This window comes from Peromyscus maniculatus, chromosome 9 (assembly GCF_049852395.1).
Source record: "Peromyscus maniculatus bairdii isolate BWxNUB_F1_BW_parent chromosome 9, HU_Pman_BW_mat_3.1, whole genome shotgun sequence".
NCBI lineage: Eukaryota > Metazoa > Chordata > Mammalia > Rodentia > Cricetidae > Peromyscus > Peromyscus maniculatus.
In genome coordinates, this window is record NC_134860.1 from 77,030,322 (window position 1) to 77,046,386 (window position 16,065).

At 42.1% G+C, this 16,065-nt stretch overlaps 1 protein-coding gene across 1 annotated transcript in view; it reads left to right on the top strand.

Annotated features, from left to right (window-relative positions):
• Vwa8 (von Willebrand factor A domain containing 8) overlaps positions 1–16,065 on the top strand; it is a 340,258-nt gene that overhangs the window by 52,947 nt on the left and 271,246 nt on the right. The window contains exon 5 of the mRNA XM_006989556.4: positions 12,718–12,885. Within this exon, the coding sequence (XP_006989618.1) occupies positions 12,718–12,885 (168 nt within the window). The remainder of the gene's footprint in view (positions 1–12,717; positions 12,886–16,065) is intronic.

Here is a 16,065-nt window from a genome sequence, read left to right on the forward strand (position 1 = left end):
ACTAAGAAGAGTTGGCTTTCCTGTGGACAAGTCATTGATCCTTAAGAAAAACTTATTTTTATTTTATGTGTATGTGCCAATGTGTGCTACCTGTGTGTGAGGCCTACTGAGATCAGAGAGGGTGACGGTCTTCAGGAACTGCACTTCTAAGTGGTTGAGTGTGTGTGCTAGGAGCTGAGTCCAGAGCCTCTGGAATTGCAGCAAGCTCTCTTCCTGCTGGGCTGTCTCTCCATCCAAATATTGACCCTTTAAATGTCTATTTTGAATTATCACAAGGTATAATTCCCATTTGAATTCCAGGTAGACAAAGCTGCTAATTGATTGCCACCTAGGCACACTATAAAACCCTAAGTCCTTTAAGAAATCCTTTTATTTCCTTAATATCCATTCTTTTCTTTTCTTTCTTTCTTTATTACAGAATCCAGAACATTTTATTTAGTATGATTTCAGTTAAACTGAGCTGAGGAAAAAGCAGCAGCATTTATAAACACTTGTAAAAGAGAATAAAATGAATAAAGATGCTTAGATAAGTTCAGAGTTGTCTCCCCATTTAATGCCTGACTTTGCGTAGGCATTTTTTATTAATAATTTATTCATTTATTTACATCCTGACTGCAGTTTCCCCTCCCCCCTCACCTCCCCTCCCCTCCCCCACCTCCCCTCTACCTTTTTAACCACTGAATTTGAGTCCTCTTCCCTCCTCTCCTCCCCTCCCCTCCCCCCACCTCCCCTCTACTTTCTTAACCACTGAATTTAGTCACCACCAGGTAATGCCGTAACCTAGATAGATTAACACATGAAACAATGCCTGTAGCTATCCACGAGTAATGGGAGAACATTTGTCATTTGTAGTTAATATGTCATAGTGTAGTTAATATGTTACGATGTCCATGTTATATTAAGGATTTTAAATGACTTGTTATATTCTTTACAAAGGCAAATACTATGAATATTTTCTATAGTTTTCTGTCCATAAGCATATGTATTTATCATAATATAATATTTTTTTATAATAATTTTTACAAAAATGGAATATCATATATAAAATTTCAGCATTCCTTTTTATACATGGTATCTTTTTAAATTAAGAGACATTCAGTATTTCTTTGAAATGTTATTTAAATATCTGTACAATAGTTCACCAATAGTAATAGTAAAAATATATACTTTTATATAATAGTAATAGTAAAATTACATAATAGTAATAATAAATAGTAAATACAAATAGAGTAGTAAAATTATATAATGTTCCATTTTGTGTACCCTCTCATATTGCCAACCATGAAATTTATTGTGGCTTCTCAATATTACAAGTAACGTTTGTTGAATATTGTTGTACTTAAATCATGTTATAATCTGATGAGGTTTTAGGTGTGGATCCTAGAAGTACAATTCTTTTTTTGTTTGTTTGTTTGTTTTTGTTTTTTCGAGACAGGGTCTCTCTGTGTAGCTTTGCGCCTTTCTTGGAACTTGCTTTGTAGACCAGGCTGGCCTTGAACGCACAGAAATCCACCTGCCTCTGCCTACTGAGTGCTGGGCTTAAAAGCGTGCACCACCACCACCTGGCTTAGAAGTACAATTCTTAATGGGCAGAGTGGGACTTTTTAAAGAGCCCCACATTCATGGCCAGCTTTCTTTCCAGGAAGGGCACCCACTCATGCTCTTAACGGTTCCCATTGCTTCATGGAGTCTTGTCATCATTGGGTCTCTGTATACTTCTCAAAATTGACAGGCTTTAACTTGCATTTCCGACTTTTACGTAGGTTGTAATTTTTAGAATTCATTGGCTATCACTTCCCTAATCTCCCAGTCAGTGGAAAAGGAGAGCGGTACTGACAGAGAAAGTCAGAGCTCCTCAGGAAGATGCTGGACTCTGCCTCAGGCATCACTGTGAAGGTTTGCTGCAGTTGCCCAGTCGCTACAAAGGTCCTGGTAGTATTCCATGGGAATCTTCTCGATGCCTTTGTAAGGCTCAGGGAGGACCTGCGCAGAGCAAACTGTGAAAACCATCACTTGGACACCCGCTGAGCAATAAGGAGACCATATCAATATTTTGCCCACATTTTAACTTTCATTCACCCTAGAAGGTAAACTAACCTAGAAAACAGGAAACTAAACCAAATTCTCCAATCACTGTTTTGTAATCTTGCCAGAATTTTCTTGTGAACTTGTTGATGTTGTCATTAATGTTGTGATTGTCACATGACTCCAAAGAGCTGGGGTAAAAAGACTTTTAAGTCAGGTTTATAATTGCTTATGTTATTCAAGTACAAGGAAACAAAGATTAGCTATAGCACAAATAATTTGCATTTATGTTTTTACCCTGACAAAGAAGAGATCAATCTTTAACCCCCAAATAGTTTGGGGAGTAGAAAGACAAGATTGAATGATTTCTAAGTCAGGCACTCATTATATTGTAGTCTTGTTAAATTCCTTTATGTGGTAATGTGAAATTCAATAATGTATATAGTACATATTTAGTATGAAGCACAGAGTAAACACTTATATAAGATTTTAAAGACCCCAAGTCTTTAAAAATACCTGAAGTCTTTAAAAAAGCAAAATCACATCATTCAAATGTTACAGGTCATAAAAGCAACTCTTAATAAATTGAACCACATCATGCCATCGATCAGAAATGAGAGTTTTATCTTGTCTAAATGCCTTTCATTGACTGGAGCAGACAAGGAGGCATAGACCCCATCTCATCCATGGATTCTGAAGCATATTTTCCTCATATACTTATTGAACTTACAAAGTTGTATTTTGGAAACTCATTCATGGGTGAAATATTTGAAATTTGGAAAACATCTCCATGTGGAAACAAGGTTATGAAGAGTGGCTAGGTTCTGGCACTCTTGCCAGACTATTTCCAACTCCACTGTTTTGTGCTATAATTATCACAGTTGGGAAAATTCTGTCTTTATTCTGGCGTTTCTGGCAATCAGAGCTCAGGCCTTGGCCTTGGCTCTTAATTGTGTCGCTCTTGTGCTGAGACCAACTCTTCCCTGTCTATTTAGTATGAACTGTGTGGTAGATTTGTGAAATCAAGGTTAAGAATATCCAGTGAGATGGCGAGGAGACGCCGTCCCTGTCTTACAGATGAGATAATAGGTCTCCGTGGCTAGAGTCACAGAATTGACTAGTAGCAGAGAGAAGATGTGAGTCTATTGCTTCACCCAGAAGTCATGATGCTGGCCATTGACAGCGGCTGTGACCACGTACTGCTGCTCATCATTGTAACAATACCTATTTTTTTTTTAAAGGAAATTAGGCTTGGCTTTAATTGTTACATTAATAACTGAATGTCAGTGCCATGTAATTATGTATTTGCAGTTTATTTGGGTCAGATATTATAATCAAGGCAAAATGAAATATGCTTTGTATTTGTAAAAAATAGGTCATTTAGCTTCCTTGATTGGGTCATAGTTCTAAGGAGGCCAAGGCCATAGAGTTCATGCATGTGCAGATTAAAACTATACCTAAGGGTTTTCCTGCTACAAATTAGCCCTGACCTTGTCCAGTTATCTTTTTTTTTTGACAAAAGAACATTGTTTAGTAAACACATATTAATATTAGTTATTCAGGTTGTTCTAGACTCTGAAATGAATCCCACGAGGTATATAAGGATAAGAACAAACAAAATTCTCGTGGTAAGGCATTCAGAGTCCTTTCCACTAGCTTCTTGCAACATAGTATGCTGTCATGTATTGACATCCTCCTGTGAATATCACACCTGAACCGAGCTCCTTTCTAATATAACCCAGTACCTACTGATCATCACCTTCTTTCCCCGATCTCCCCTGCTCTCTTGGCCCTTGGTAACCACCAGATAAAGTTCTTTAGATTCTGTATGTAAGTAAGATCATGTGGAACTTGTCTTCTGTGTCTGGGTTATTTATTCCAATGGTTTCTAGTTCTATCTGTGTCTTACAAAAAAACAGGAGTAAGTCAGTCCCTCCCTCCCTACCTTCCACCTCCCTCCCTTCCTTCTTTTTTTTAAAGTATTGTTGACTAGTATCCACTGGTTGGTGATTTTTTTTTCTTCCCCAAGACAGGATCTCACTATGTAGCCCTGGCTATCCTGTAGCTCACTGTGTAGACCAGGCTGGCCTTGAACTCACAGAGATTTCCTTGCCTCTGCCTCCCAAGTGTTGGAATTAAAGTTGTGTGCCACTACACCGCATCACTGATTGCTTCTTGATAACTTGCTGTGTTCTGGGGGTTATCTCATTTGATTTTTAACCCCATTGAAAGAATGAAGGCTCAAAGGTGAACCTGACTACACCAAGTCATCCATGGAAAGTAAGTAGGAAGAGTAACTTACTGCAGCTTTGTGTTACTGTAACAGAATGCCTGAGACTGGGATAAGGACCAGAAAGTTATTTGGCTCACAGCTCTGAAGGCTGGGACGTCCAGGATTTGAGGAGGGGCTTTTATCTGAGGAGAGCTTTCTTGACAGAAAGGTAGAAGGGCAAAGAGCATGGAAGAGGGGCAGGAAGAAAGAAAAGGAATAAAAAAGATGAGAGAAGATACAGGCCAGATTCATCCTTTGCATATAACTAACCCACATTTAAGGTAATGGCATTAATCTGTTCATGGTAAGTAGCCTTCAAAACCTAATTACCCTTTAAAAACCCCAGGTCTTAACCTGTTGCATTGAGGATTAAGTATCGGACTCATGTTCCTTGAGAGACACATTCAGATTAGAGCAGCAAACAAAAAATAGTCTATCCTTTCTGATATTTATTTGTGCTGTTCGGTGGAGAAAAGGTTTACTCTTCTGATATTTTAAAATGAAGATCTGGGGCTGGGGAGATGGTTGAGTTCCGTAGAGTGCCTACTGCACAGTATGAAGTCCTGAGTGTGGATTCCTTGTGCCCGTATACTGACCAGGCAGTTCCATATCTGTAACCCTAGTGCTCGGGGGCAGGTGGGGTGGGCACAGGGCAGATAGAGGCCGATCTCTTGAACTTGCCGGCCAGCTGGTGTAGCAGAATTTGTGAGTTCAAGACTCAGTGAGGACCCTGTCTCAAAAAATAAAATGGAGAGCGATTGGAGACACTCAGTGTTGACCTTGGGTTTCCGTGCTTACGTGTGTACTTGCACATATATGTGTACACACACACTCACAGACTAAAACCTTAAATTGTAAGTTTTCATTTTTCTCCCTCCCGTCCCTGCAGTACTTTTACACTATAGTTTTTTGAGTAAATGTGAAGCTTTTTGAAATCTATTTTCATTAAATAATGACTGTGTTAGCAATGATTTACATTTTAATAAATAGCATTACTTTTTTGTTCTAGTACTGCTTTGATATTGAAATTGTTACATTCTGGATACCCCTTGAGGATGCTATCATTTTGTAAATGAGGCCACAGACTTCCAGATTAATTACTTGCCTCAGGTCTTATCAAATTGGAAGCAAATCTAGAACAGGCCATGGACCTGCTTTTCCTTTGGACTCCTTTATGTCCACGGAAAGGTCGGGTTATTAAAGCCGAGGTATGAGCTAGCTGGGTCAGCGGGATCTTACTATGTTTTTTCCTGATTTTTATTTGACAGAATTAGGTCCCTGTCTCTTGACAGACAAGAAAGACTCTTTGAAGTTGGTGACTGCTCTTCTGGGAGACTGCCACAGCTAGTCATGCCATAAAAAGGCATGTGCACTGCTCTTTTATAGTTTTGAAAATCTCAAGAGAAAATGCACAGTGTTTACCAGTCTGTATAGAAAAGCTTCATGGTACCCAGAGTAGTTTTCTCAAGCTCATACTTAACCTTGTTCTGTTCTCACAGCAAATGTAGGCGTAGATAGCAGTGTCCTTCCTTTATCCCGGGCTTATGTAACGGTGTTCCTTAACTGAGCAGTTGTGTTGTTAATCCATAAATGTGTGTGGCCTGCGGTGACCAGCTTTATGACAGCTGTAGAGGTTAGGGCTCTCCTCTGAGGACCAGTGGATCTTTTTAGGGAGATGCAGCGTGTACAGGGCAGGCCAGCATCACTCCTTCTCACATCAGTAATGAGCAGACATGGGGCAGAGGGGACATCACTGAGTGAGGGCGAGATGCTTGTCCTGTATCGGGCACAATGTGTAGCATTTTTTTTTCTATCCAACTAAGTGGAAGCTTATATATGGCCCGGAACATCATTGGTATGTTAAAGTACTTTCTTATTGTTAAATTTTATTCTCTGTAAATGTAATCAGATTATGGTAATAAAGTCTGAAAGTGCTGATTAAAGCATCTAAATAATGCCATAGGCACTTACAGAGGCATCAGGAAGTGGTTGGTAACCGAGGCAGTGACTAGTACTGGCTCGTTAAGTCCAGTGCTTCTGATTTCCTTACCACAGAGCATGTGCCTAGGGCCCTTTCCCGTCAGCTAACGTTCTTGTCTACTACCTCGAAAGTTTAAATATGCACCCCAATTTGTGAACTTCAGGGACTTGACCTGTCTGGAGAGGCCGGGAACGAAGACAGACACATGTCTAGAGAAGCTGGGCTTGGGTGGGCTGGGCTCACTGCAGTGGAGCAGTACCACCCTCCTTACCCCCTGAAGCTCAGCATGTTTATTATGGACAGCACTGGCAGAGGGCTGCCTAGTAGTTGGCAGTCTGTAAGCAGCGGCCTCCATTGCAGCGACCCCGGGGGAGGCTGCAGTTGCCGGTTTTGTGCTGACTGGTCAATCGTTCGTCAACATTTGTACTGCACCCACTGAGAAGGATTTGCCAGCCCTCTGAGCTTGGGGTGGAGGGAGGCTTTGGCAGTCCCCATGGGTCTGAGGTCCTTGACATGGCCGTGCCCATGTCAACAATATGAGTTTACTCAGGGCTTCCTCGGCTCCCCCCCTAAATGTTCATAGATAGGAACTGAATGCTTCTGACTTAGAACCGTGTTACCAGAGGTCACATGAGAAATTAAGAATCTTTTTTGATTCTTTGCTTATCATTATTTTATTTTTTCTTCCCTTTACAGAATTTATTGTTTTTAAAGTTTATAATTGTGTTGGTTTATTTTTGTCACAAACTGGGGTCCCTCCACCAGATTAGCCAGTGGGCATGTGAGTGAGGCATTTTCTTGATTGCTAATTATGTAAGAAAGCCTAACCCACCATGGGCAGTGCCACCCCTAAGCAGGTCAGTCTGGTTTGTATAAGAAAGGTAGCTGTGGATCTCTGCATCTGTTTCCATCAGTCACTGGACGAAGGCTCTCTGATGACAATTGGGGTAGTCACCACTCTGATTCCAGGAGATGGCCAGTTCAGGTGACCTATCCACTATTGCTAGGAGTCTTAGCTGGGGTCATCCTTGTGGATTCCTGGGAGTTTACTTTGTACCAGGTTCCTAGCTGACCCTCCAAATGCCCCCCTTCCCCATCAAGACATCTCTTTCATTACTTTCCCTCTCTATCTTGACCCAACCCAGCCAAGCACTGGACCAAGCTCTGGAAATGCTGTTGAAGAGAGGGGGGAAGGATTGTACGAGCCAGGGGCTCAAGGTCATTACAAGGGAACCCACAGAGACAACTCACCTGGCCTCATAGGAGCTCACAGACACTGGATCAACAGCTAAGGAGCCCAATTGGGACTGATCTAGGTGCTCTGCATGTGTTTGACAGTTGTATAGGTTGGTCTACCTCTGGGGCTCCTAGCCGTGACAGTGGGGCCTGTTCCTGATGCTTTGGCAGGCTTTTGGGAACCTGTTCCTCATGCTGGGTTGCCTTACCAAGCCTTAATATGAGGGGCGGTGGGGGGGGGGAGCTTAGTCCTACTTCAACTTGATATGCTATGCTTTGTTGACACCTATGGGAGGTGCCCCTTTCTGAAGAGAAACAGAGGAGTGGATGGGAGTGGGGTGGGGATGGGAGGATGGGGGAGGGAATGAGAGGAGAGGAGGGAGGGGAAGCTGTGGTCGGGATGTAAAGTAAATGGATTCATTTCATTAAAAAACAAGGTAGCTAAACAAGCTAGGAGAAGCAAGCCAGCAAGCAGCACTCCTCCGTGGTGTCTGCCCCAGTCCCTGCCTCCTGGTGCCTGCTTCAGGTACTTGCCAGGGCTTCTGAGGTTGGACTGTAAACTGTGAGCCAAATAAACCCCTCTTCTCCCCAAGTTGATTTTCCTTCTAGTGTTTATCACAGCAACAGAAAGCAAAGTGGCTCAGTAATTCTCTTCATATCCTCATGCTTGGATTCAACTGTGATGTGCAAGAGCCAACTTATTTCCACATAGAGCATAAAATTTATAAATAACTGATGTCAAATTAGAAAACAGTTGGAGAGATTGACTGTTTTTTAAATTCTTAGTTGAGCTATGGACCTCATAGAGACTTCACAGAGGGCTCACTCCAAAACCAAGTAAAACCTCTCTAAGTATTTTTTTTTTCAGTAATTAAGTACTGTCTTCTCTGTATTTATCTACAATTTCTTCCTCCTCGTTTCAATACACCCACATTTTGAATCATTCAACAAATGTCTGCTACTGCCCACACAGTGCCCAGCCGGGTTCCTGCAGCAGCATTTGTCCTTCTCTTCATGGCCAGCACTTCCCGAGACTGTTGCTCAGTTTTGGTTTGTCTGCTGTCTCCTCATGCTTGAAATGATGCAGTCTTGTTAAGACTATGTAGAAGTGATGACGTGTCCACCCTAGCACTGCGTCAGAAGCCCTACTGTACGAAACTGGTGGAGCCCATTATTGGCAACATTGGTTTTGACCACATGGTTAGACTGGGCTCTTGCAGTTCCTCAGTGTTGTCGTGGAATATCACTTTAACTGTGTAAAGGTGTGTTATGTTTGTTTATGTTGCAGGATATCACCTTAACTATGTAAAGGTCTGTTACTTTTGTTCATGCTGCACTTGTTTAACTATGGAAAGATGTGTTGCTGTTTTACCTTGCCTGCCTAAGGCACCCTATTGGTCTAATAAAAAGCAGAATGGCCAATAGCTAGACAGTTGAGGGATAGGCGGAGCTGGTGGGCAGAGAGAATAAATAGCAGAAACTAGGTTCGAGAAGGAGAGGATGAGAGAGAAAGAGAGGAAGACACCAGACATGGAAGAAGTAAGAAAAGTAGGACATACAGAATAAAAAAAAAGGTAAAAAGCCCCGAGGCAAAATGTAGATGAAGAGAAACAGGTTAAATTAAGTTAATAAGGGCTAGTGGAGCAAGCATAAGACAAGGCCGAGCATTCATAACTAACATTAAGTCTCCATGTCATGATTTGGGGGCTGGTTGGTGGCTCAAAAGAAAGCCTGCTACATAGTGTTGTTTGTTTCTGTTGTTCTTGTCATTTATGATGTCTTATGGGAAGATGTTTGAGTGTATACAGATACTAGTTTCTCCTCAAAATGCTACCATCTACTATGATCCTTGCCTGCCACAATTGTGATGACTTCCAAATGATGAATTTCTCCTCTATTCTTTAGTAGCAGGGTCCTTTTTAAAAAATTTATTGTTATTTTATGTGCATTGGTGTTTTGCTTGCATGTATGTCTTGTGAGGGTGTTAGATGCACTGGAACTGGAGTTACAGACAGATATAAGTTTTCATGTGGTTCTGGGAATTGAACCTAGGTCCTCTGGAAGAGCAGCCAATGTTCTTAACTGCTGAGCCATCTTTCCAGTCAGTAGCAAGGTTCTTGGCTTGAGGTCCCTCCTGTGTGAGATTCGCTCTGGAGAAGAGGTCCAGCATAGGTGAGGTTTTCCCCAGGATCACTAGGGTACTGTCTTTTTTCATCCATCACTTCCTTAGTTTCCCATTGCAATACGTCCATTATAGAAGATGAAAGAATCTTGTCGTGTTTGGCATCTGTTTCTGATCTCTGCATGCCTTCTCTGGATTTCGTGTGTAGTGGGTCATGGTACCTGTGAGGTGAAGGAAGACAGAGCTGCATATTCCCTCCGTCTCGTGTTCTGAGATGTTGCTTTTCCTGCCTGTAGTTGGTAAACTATGAAGTTTTGATCTGTGTATTTCTGATTTTTCTCGAACACGCATTTTTATCTCTGAAGCTTTTAAAAGTCAAATAGTTTGTCTTATAATAAGAGTTGATAAAAACTTAATTTAAAAAGTTTTGCTACCTGTGGTGATTTTTTTATGAGCAATGAGTTTTTGAGAATGTGGGTTTCTTATGAAAGATAGCTTAATTGAAATCTCACCCGAAACATGTTTTTATAACAAGCATCCCATGCCCTTCTGTGCCAGGTTGTTGTTTTGAGTTTTGATAGCCCAGAAACTGTAGTTCTGGTTTTGTTCTGTACACAGGTATCAGAGGCAAGATCCTCATTACCCAGTTTCTCAGGGCCCAGAGGTCACCTTGATTCATTCAATAACAAGGAATAAATAAATACCATGAGATGATGGTCAGTGTCATGGAAGAAAATCAAAATAGTAGCAGTAATGATAGATTTGAACTGATCTTTTTCTTATAATGGGATAATTATCTTTAGTCTATCATTAGACCTGAATCTTATTTTCTTATAATAGTTCAGAGATACCTGAAGTAAATTAACTCTTCCTTATGTAGTACAAAATTCAACAATTTATTTAAAGGAAATCCTGATTAAGAAATTCCTGCTTTTTCTTTGATATTTGGAAAATGAATGCTGTAGTTCTCCAGAAATTTCTCTGGCTATTGGATAGGGGGATCGGGAGTGGTTAGCCCTTTTTTGAGTTAATCACTAAAGGGAAAATTAAGTTTGAGGTAAAAAGGTCATTGTAAGTAAAGATAGAGATTTTCTAGTCGAGTAGTTGTGTATGGGGGAAATCACACAAGTTCATTGTCACTAAAGACTGCACGTGAAGCAAATGGTGGCAGGAGATGTTGCACATGGCCGTATTTTAGTAGGCTGAGATAGTAAATTGAGCAGCCTTGACTCTTAGAGAAGAGATCCGGAGGATAAAGAGGGTCTGAACTAGGGGAGGGATAGAAAGGGGTGAGTGGAGAAATATTTTGGCCTCGCTTATTTTCTTCCTTCCTCCTCTTCCCTTTCCCCTTCCCCTTCCCCTTCCCCTTCCCCTTCCCTCCCTCCTTCCTTCCTTCCTTTTTTTTTTTTTTTTTTTTTTTTTCAACAAGGGAGATCCAAGCTGGCCTTCACTAGTCTTCCTCTTGCCTCAGTCACCTGTGTCCTGGGATGTCAGGCCACTCACCATGCTGGATAAGTTCAAATTCAATTAAGGATATTAGATGATCAGAATATGGAGATAAATTGAACCTAGGAGATGAGATACTGTGAGACCCTGTCAAAAATGAATGGTATTGCCACCTTAAAGATGTGCTGGGTAGTTTTGTTGACACAGCAAAAACTTGATTACCCCATTTCTGAAGTCGTTTGGGAAGAGAGAACCTCCATTGCGGAATTGCTTCCATCAGAATGTCGAGTCTGTGGACATCTTCTTGATTAATGATTGATGTGGGAGAGCCCAGCCCCAGCCCACTGCAGGCAGTGCCAGGCGGGGGCAGGTGGTTTGGGGTTTATAAGAAAGGGACCTAAGCAAGCTATGGAGAGCAGATGGGTAAGCAGCAGCATTCTTGTGTGGTTTTTGCTTTGGGGCCTTGGCCTTAAGTATGTCCTTGAATTTCCTGAGTGATAGACTGTTACCTGGGAGTTGTAAGACAAACCTTTCTTTCTCAGTTGCCTTTGGTCATGGAGTCTGTTTATCACAGCATGAAAAGAAGACTAGAGTAGAAATGAAGCAGATTTGGAGGAAATGGGACTTGCTCAGTGTGGTACAGGGGCATCCAGGGTGCTGTGGGGTCTGGTTGCAGACATCCATGCAGTGCATCCATGTGGATCTGAAGCTTGGGAGAGCTTGAGATCAGAAAGCCATTAGCATAGAAAAGGTATCTGGACTGTGTGATGGAGATTCCTTAGAAGTAATGCAAGCTGTGGGTTGCGACTTTAACTCTGGACCCACACGTAACAAAGACAGAGCAGAAGAGGTTATTGTTCTAAGAGACTCGTGTCATGAGGCCAAAGATGATTTTAAGGAGTGGCAATATATACAGTTAACAGCATTAGTTCTATGTTGCATGCAGAGAAATGTGAATTAGATTTTCCTTTCAAGCCAGGTTTCAAGGATTTTGATGTAAATGTTTGTGTTCAGGACCTGTCAGTCGAAGGAGAGGCTTCATCGTTTTCTGGTCCATTATCATTTACTCCCTATTTCCCTCCATTACGATTTTCTTAAGTCCGTGGAGATACAGTACTCATTAATTCAGTCAACCAAATGTGTAAAGTTGTCAGCATTGGACATCACACGGAAACAGAGTTTGTTTAAATGACTCATTTGCAAACATCGGGGTCTTCAAACTTCCCTGCCTCACGTTTTGGTCCTCACAAGACACTTAAGGAACAGAGAAGCCCAACTGCTACCTTTGTTTCTCTTTTCTAATTAAGGAAGCTGTTTCCTTGTTTAATTCCGTTACCCGTTCATAGATAACTGTTAGTTTTCTATTTCATTGGCTGTGTAATCTAAAATGTAATGTTGCAAAAAACCCTAGAGTTCATTTCTGACTCTTCATTTAACAGATGAATAAACAGGCACAAAGAGGTAAAATCATTTGCCCAAGATCAGACAGGCAGAGAAAATAAAATTAAGATAGAATCCACCTGTCCTGATTTTCAGTCTCTCTAACAGGGAACACGCTTCGTTCCAGTGCAAGTACCATCAGGCCGGGCCATGCCCTCTGTGTTCTCATTTTGCCTTTGTGTTTCTTGGAAATAGTGTGCTGTCCGCGCTGCCACGGAAGGCAGGACGCTGGTTTTGGAAGGCCTGGAGAAGGCAGAGAGAAACGTGCTTCCAGTGTTGAACAACTTGCTGGAGAACCGGGAGATGCAGCTTGAGGATGGCCGCTTCCTGATGTCTGCGGAGCGTTACGACAAGCTTCTCCAAGTAAGGAGAGCCGGCTGCTGGCCTCTGCCTCGGGAGGGGGGCTGCCGAGTGCCGAGTGTCGTCTGGGAAACGTGCCTGTGGAATTAGGACGTGTTCAGGTGGCCCTTCTCCTTGGCAAACTGCCGAAGTAAATCACAAGTTTACAGTTTTAAAAGGCTGGTCCATCTGCAAAGACCTCCCCGATTGCTAGTGTTTCCCTTTCTCTTTGGCCAGCTTAATAGCCATTCTTCTCCTCCTCATTTTTCTCCTTTATTCCTTCTGTCTTTTGGTAATGACTTTTAGACAGTGCTGAGCACCTGAGATAAAAAGCTAAATAAAATCCAGTTCTTAAACTCAGAAAATGCAATTCAGTAGGGGCTGACAGACATGACTGGGATGTTTAAAGACACTTTCGGGTTCTATTCCCAGCATACACGTGACAGCTTATAACTGTCTCCAACTCCAGTCCCAGGAGATCGAATTCTCTCTTCTGGCCTCCAGGTACATAGACACACATGCAGGCAAAACACTCAGGTATATAAAATAAAATTAAAAAATAGATAAAAGATAAATGATGCTCCCAGCCACCACCATTTTCTGCCTGCCACCAAAATTGACTGTCTGCTTCTGTCTCTGCTCTCCACATTGTCCTCAATGTGATAGTCAGTGATTGATGTAAAACATGGGTCACATATCTGTGATCCCAGCGTTTTAGAGGTCCAGGCAGAAGGCTCAGAAGCTCAAGGTTATCCTTTAATACCTAGAGGCCAGCTGGGCTACATACGACCTTGTCTCAAAAAACAAAACAACACAACACAATGCCCCCTGCCCCCACCTCAACCACAACAAAATAAGCAAACCTGGATCAGTCCTGTGCTCTGACCCCGTGGCTTCCCGGTTCCCTCAGAGTAAAGCTGGCATCCTTCCAGTGCAACAGGGTACCCACATAATCAGGCCCTACCCCCTACTCGGGTCTGTCTGTCTGCCCCCTCTCTCACTCTCCTCCAGCAGCAAGGCACTCTCGGGTTACACCTGCTCAGAAGGCTTCTCCACCATCTAGACTTTGCGTGAATGTTTCTTGTTCCTGGAGTGGTTTTTCCCAAGTATTTGCTCGGCTCACTCCTACAGCCTATTCACGTCTTGTGTAAACGCGGCATTATCAGTGAAGCTCACCTTGGTGCTGTTACTTACGTTGCATTCTGTCCCTACCCTCCTGACGCTTCTGTTTTCCCCGAGATGTAAGTCTACATGGCTTACTTAGTTTTTGTTGTACTGTCTACTGTGTCTACAAGAGTACAGATTTTAAAAGGGAGTTTTAAAATGTGGTAAGTGCCCATTAACTATTTGTCAAATGAATAATAAATGTGATAAATGATATGACACAAATATACGCAAAGAGGGCAACACTATAGAGAGTTGTGAACCATTACATGAGTGCTTGGAATCGAACCGGGGCCCCCTGGAGAAGCGTGCCCCCGTTCTTAACTACTCAGCCAAAGAGGGCTCTTGAGAGGCTTTCGCAGTGAGACAAGAACTGATGTGAAGCTTCATCCCTGGTCACCAAGCCTGAGCTGCACTCCACTGGCTCTCTCAGCAGCTGGTACAGCCTCTGCAGGCAGTTCCTCTGCATCGACACTCCGAGACTGGAAGTCTTTCTCGCATTTTTATTGATCAAGAGCTGCAGCATAAACTGCTTATTATGTGTGTGCATGCATTCATGTGTGAATGCAGGCATTTGCATGCTATGGTGCATGTATGGAGGTCAGAGGTCAACCTTGGGTCTTGGTCATCGCCTTCCATGTTGTCTGGGAAAGGTTCTTTACAAAGAACAGCTTCATATGTTAGACTCGTGTCCTCAGTAGCTTCCAGGGACTCTTCTGTCTTCACCTCCCATCTCCCCAAAGGAGCGCTGGGGTTACAGATGCTTATGCTTTGTGTCTTTTTTTACATGGGTTCTGGAGATTCAAGCTCAGATCCTCACACACTGCAAGTGCTTCCGCCCACGGAGCCATCTCTCCAGCCCTGTCTTACACTTCTTGCTCTCGCTCTGAAACTGCTAACGTAGGCCTGGAACACACTGGGTACTAGATGATGGATGCTGATGCGGGAGGGTCTGAACTGATGCGCTGTCTAATTCCTGTGCTCGGTCGGAGTCTTTCTCTGTAACCCGCCTCGCAGCGTTTTAGCAGTCTGTTCTTTATTGTCTGTGGAAGTTCCTAGATGGTGTTGTCCTTGCTCAATAGTCATTTTCCTCTGGATATGCCTAAAGATGATCTAGTCGTAATATAATTAGAAGATAATTGTGGATTTAATCAACAATAAGAAAAAGTTAAATTTGTACCTTCATGTTATTATAGTTTAGTGAAATAAAGTCAGACTTTATAGTTTGCCTTTAAGAAGAGGTGGATATCATGTAGAATACTTCCCTTTCAGCCTCCTTCTAATTATAAAATAACTGTATGCAACTAGAGGTTTTATTAGTTACTTACTAGTTTCAGTAAAGGATTTAGAAAAACTATTACTAAAGCAGGGGATTTGTTTAAAGCATATGTATTACTTCATAACAAAAGCTTGGTACATTCTTTATCCTTAGAGTAGAATTCTGTACAACGTTATTGACTATATTATTGCTTTGGATAGGACCTGTGACATGAGAAGTACAAGGGCCTTAGCACATGAGGCGTGCTTATCATCAAAAGAGAAGGATCTGATCTACGCTGTTTCCCCCAAGTAGTTGTTAACATAAACAAACTTTTCATTGATAAGTCTTTCTGAATTCTCAGTCTCTCTCTCATGAATACAGACATGTATAGGACTGTATGCCTCCTAACACTTGCATCTCCGGGCACTCTCTATGGTAAAGGATTACAGTTGCCATACTGAAATCTCTCCTAACACTTGCATCTCCGGGCACTCTCTATGATAAAGGATTACAGTTGTCACACTGAAGTCTCTCCTAACACTTGCATCTCAGGGCACTCTCTATGGTAAAGGATTACTGTTGTCATACTGAAGTCTCACTTTCTTTTTGCTATGTTCAATTACTAAATTTTAATATCTTAGAACACTTGTAGCTGGAGAGGTGGCTCAGTGGATAAGAGATCTCTGCACGTGAAGAGCTGAGTTCAAATTCCCAGCACCCACATAAAAAAGGCACTGAGGTGGTGGGGAGCAGAGATAGACAGATCCAAGAACTCACTG